Below are 3,006 nucleotides of genomic sequence, written 5' to 3'. Positions count from 1 at the left end.
CCTGCTGGCCACACCAGTGCTGGCCCAAGCCAGGATGCTGGTGGCCTCCTTGGCCACCCAAGCTAGCTGAGGTGCTGGGTGCTCCCAGCACTGTCTCTGAGCTGAGGGTGATGTCTCCCAAAGCGTGTCTGTCCCTGGGTGCTGCAGGAAGCTGGATGTGCTGGGTCCTCTGGGGCTGGGACGTTTGAGCCTCATGTGTTCCTGGGGTTCATGAGGTGTCTCCTTCCTGCACAACCCCCGTGTGACTCCCAGTGCTCCTGAGAGGGCCCTCCCGGGGAAGGGCTTCCCAGGAGCAGCCGGAGGGTGGGGAAGGAAACCTCCTGGGGATGAGATATTTGTCTCTCTGGGTGCCTTCTGCTGGGAGGCCTGGGCTGTGCAGGGGTGCCATTAGTCACTGCCCTCTCCCCCCAGCTATCTAGATCAGCCCTGCCAGGAGACAATCAACAGGATCAAGCTGTACAGCGAGTCGCTGGCCCGGTACGGCAAGAGCCCGTACCTCTACCCGCTCTACGGCCTGGGGGAGCTGCCCCAGGGCTTTGCCAGGTGAGCACGGGGGGCTCCAGGGGCTCCTCAGCCCTGCCCGGGGGGGGATCTGATGGGTGGAGTCCCTGCTGCAGCTTCCAGAGCGTGGCCACGGTGGCTGCTGCTTCTCTCACTGTCCTTAGTGGAGAATGGGTCCCTCCACGTGAGGTGGGTTCTGTCTGGGCTGCCTCACCACGATTCCTGTTGGCTGTGGTGGTGGTTGGGGTTTCCTTGGGGACACTGTGCAGCCAGGTGTCTGTCCCAGGACCTGCTGGGGGGTGTAGCCCACGGCTCCTCCACTGTCACACCTCTGGGTGGCCCCCAGCAGGCCCTTTGGGTGTCACTGTACCAGTGACTTGCTGCAAACAGCCTTGCAGAGAGCACAGCAGCTGCTGTGTAGATCTTTAGATGGCATCTTCTGAAGAGGTTTAAGCCTAAAGTGACCAAGAGGGACAGGATGGGGGGTCTGGGGGGGCTGTGGGGAACCCAGGGGGTGCCTGTGGAACGTGCTGAAGGGGCTTTGCTCTCACAGGTTAAGTGCTATCTATGGAGGCACCTACATGCTGAACAAGCCCATTGAGGAGATCGTGATAGAGAATGGCAAAGTGGTTGGTGTGAAGTCTGAAGGAGAGGTAGGAACCTTCCAGTGCTTCCCTCAGCCCCACCCCACAGCCCCTCCCAGAGCTGAGGCCGTGCCTCCTGGAGCAGAACAAGGGCAGCAGAAGAAGCCTTGGCAGAGCCCTGGGACCAGAGCTGCAGGGCCAGTGCTGGGGCCCCTGTGCCAAGCTGTTGAGATGTGTTGATGTTTTCATGGGGAGGGGACCTGCTCCTACAGTGGTCCTGTTCTAGGAGTTGGGATGAAGTCACAGAATTGTGACTGGCAGGGGTTGGAAGGGACTCCTGAGGATCACTTCATCCCACCCCCTGCTCCAGCAGCTCACCCCCAGCAGGGTGCCCAGGGTCACACCAGCCACGTTTGGGATCTCTCCAGAGCAGGAGACTCCACAGCCTCTCTGGGCAGCTGCTCCAGGCTCGGCCACCCTCCCCCCAAAGAAGTTTCTCCTCCTGCTCAGGTGGCACCTCCTGGGTTCCAGTTGGTGCCCGTTGCCCCTTGGCCTGTGGCTGGGCACCACTGAGCAGAGTCTGGCCCCAGCCTCTTGCCCCCCGGGGCCCTTTAGCTCTTGCTCAGCACTGCTCAGATCCCCTCTGAGGCTTCTCTTCTCCAGCTCAGCAGCCCCAGGGCTCTCAGCCTGGCCTGGCACAGAGATGCTCCAGCCCCTCAGCAGCTTCACAGCCTCCACTGGACTCTCTCCAGTAGCTCCTGGTCTCTCTGGAACTGGGGAGCCCAGAAACGGCCCCAGCACTCCCGAGGTGGCCTCACCAGGGCAGAGCAGAGGGGCAGGTGGCCCTTCCACAGCTTCTCCTCACCTTGGCCATGCAAAGCCAGCGAGGGTGCTGCGAGCTGCCTGGGAGCTGTGGAGGTGGAGCAGGAGCTCCACAGACACTTGAGCAGTGCCTGGAGGGACCTGTCCCTGCTGGGCCAGGGCTGGCAGCAGGGTGATAATCCACCCCACAGACTGATGTGGCCAAGTGCAGGTGGCCTGGAGGCTTCAGACTGGTCAAACCCTGAACTGTTGCTGTACAGGAGGGTTCTGATGTGAGCTGCTGACTCCTGCCTGGCTGGGTCAGGAGCTGTGGTCCTGCTCTGGGGCACCTCAGCAGTGGTTAGAACTTAACCACCCACCAAATGATGGGGCAGGATGTGATCAATCACCCACCAAGTGAGGTCCTTCAGGACCACCGTGCTGAAATTTGGCTTTTTCAAGATGAATTGACGTGCTGGCAGTGAAACCTGGTGCAGGAGGAGCTGCCTCCAGCTCCTCTGGGTGCCCCCCAGAGCCCCTGGTTCCCCAGCTCTGCCCCTGCCCGTGCTCACTCGGGTCCCTCTCCCTGCAGGTGGCTCGCTGCAAACAGCTGGTGTGTGACCCCAGCTACGTCACGGACCGTGTCACCAAGGTGGGCCAGGTGATCCGGGTCATCTGCATCCTGAGCCACCCCATCAAGAACACCAACGACGCCAACTCCTGCCAGATCATCATCCCACAGAACCAGGTCAACCGCAAGTCAGGTGCGTGGGGAGCGCGGGGCCGGCGGCGCCTCTGCAGCCACCTCACCCCGGGGCAGGGGGGTGTCCCCTGGGCAGCCTGGGGCCAAGCACCTCCTCATCACACCACCAGAGTCCTTGGGGTTGGAGGAGACCTTTCAGGTCATGGAGTCCAACCATTCCCCCAGCACTGCCAGGTCCCCACTGCCCCGTGTCCCTCACCCCACATCTCCACGGCTTGGAAACCCCTCCAGGGGTGGGGAGTCCACCACTGCCCTGGGCAGCCTGGCACAGGCCTCCACAGCCCTCCAGGGCAAGAAATTGTTCCCAAAATCCAACCTCAACCTCCCCTGGGGCAACTTGAGGCCCTTTCCTCTTGT

General features: G+C 62.0%; 1 protein-coding gene across 1 annotated transcript in view; it reads left to right on the top strand.

Annotated features, from left to right (window-relative positions):
* LOC103779197 (rab GDP dissociation inhibitor beta) overlaps positions 1 to 2,650 on the top strand; it is a gene marked incomplete at both ends in the record, with an annotated part of 6,370 nt that extends 3,720 nt beyond the window's left edge. The window contains 3 exons of the mRNA XM_008946817.1: positions 412 to 543; positions 1,055 to 1,154; positions 2,479 to 2,650. Coding sequence (XP_008945065.1) covers positions 412 to 543; positions 1,055 to 1,154; positions 2,479 to 2,650 — 404 coding nt within the window. The remainder of the gene's footprint in view (positions 1 to 411; positions 544 to 1,054; positions 1,155 to 2,478) is intronic.
* Between the last annotated feature and the right edge of the window lie 356 nt (positions 2,651 to 3,006).

Source organism: Merops nubicus, unplaced genomic scaffold (genome assembly GCF_000691845.1).
Source record: "Merops nubicus isolate BGI_N331 unplaced genomic scaffold, ASM69184v1 scaffold6319, whole genome shotgun sequence".
NCBI classification, from domain to species: domain Eukaryota; kingdom Metazoa; phylum Chordata; class Aves; order Coraciiformes; family Meropidae; genus Merops; species Merops nubicus.
Note: the sequence above shows the minus strand (reverse complement) of the source record. Positions and strands in the feature narration are given on the sequence as shown.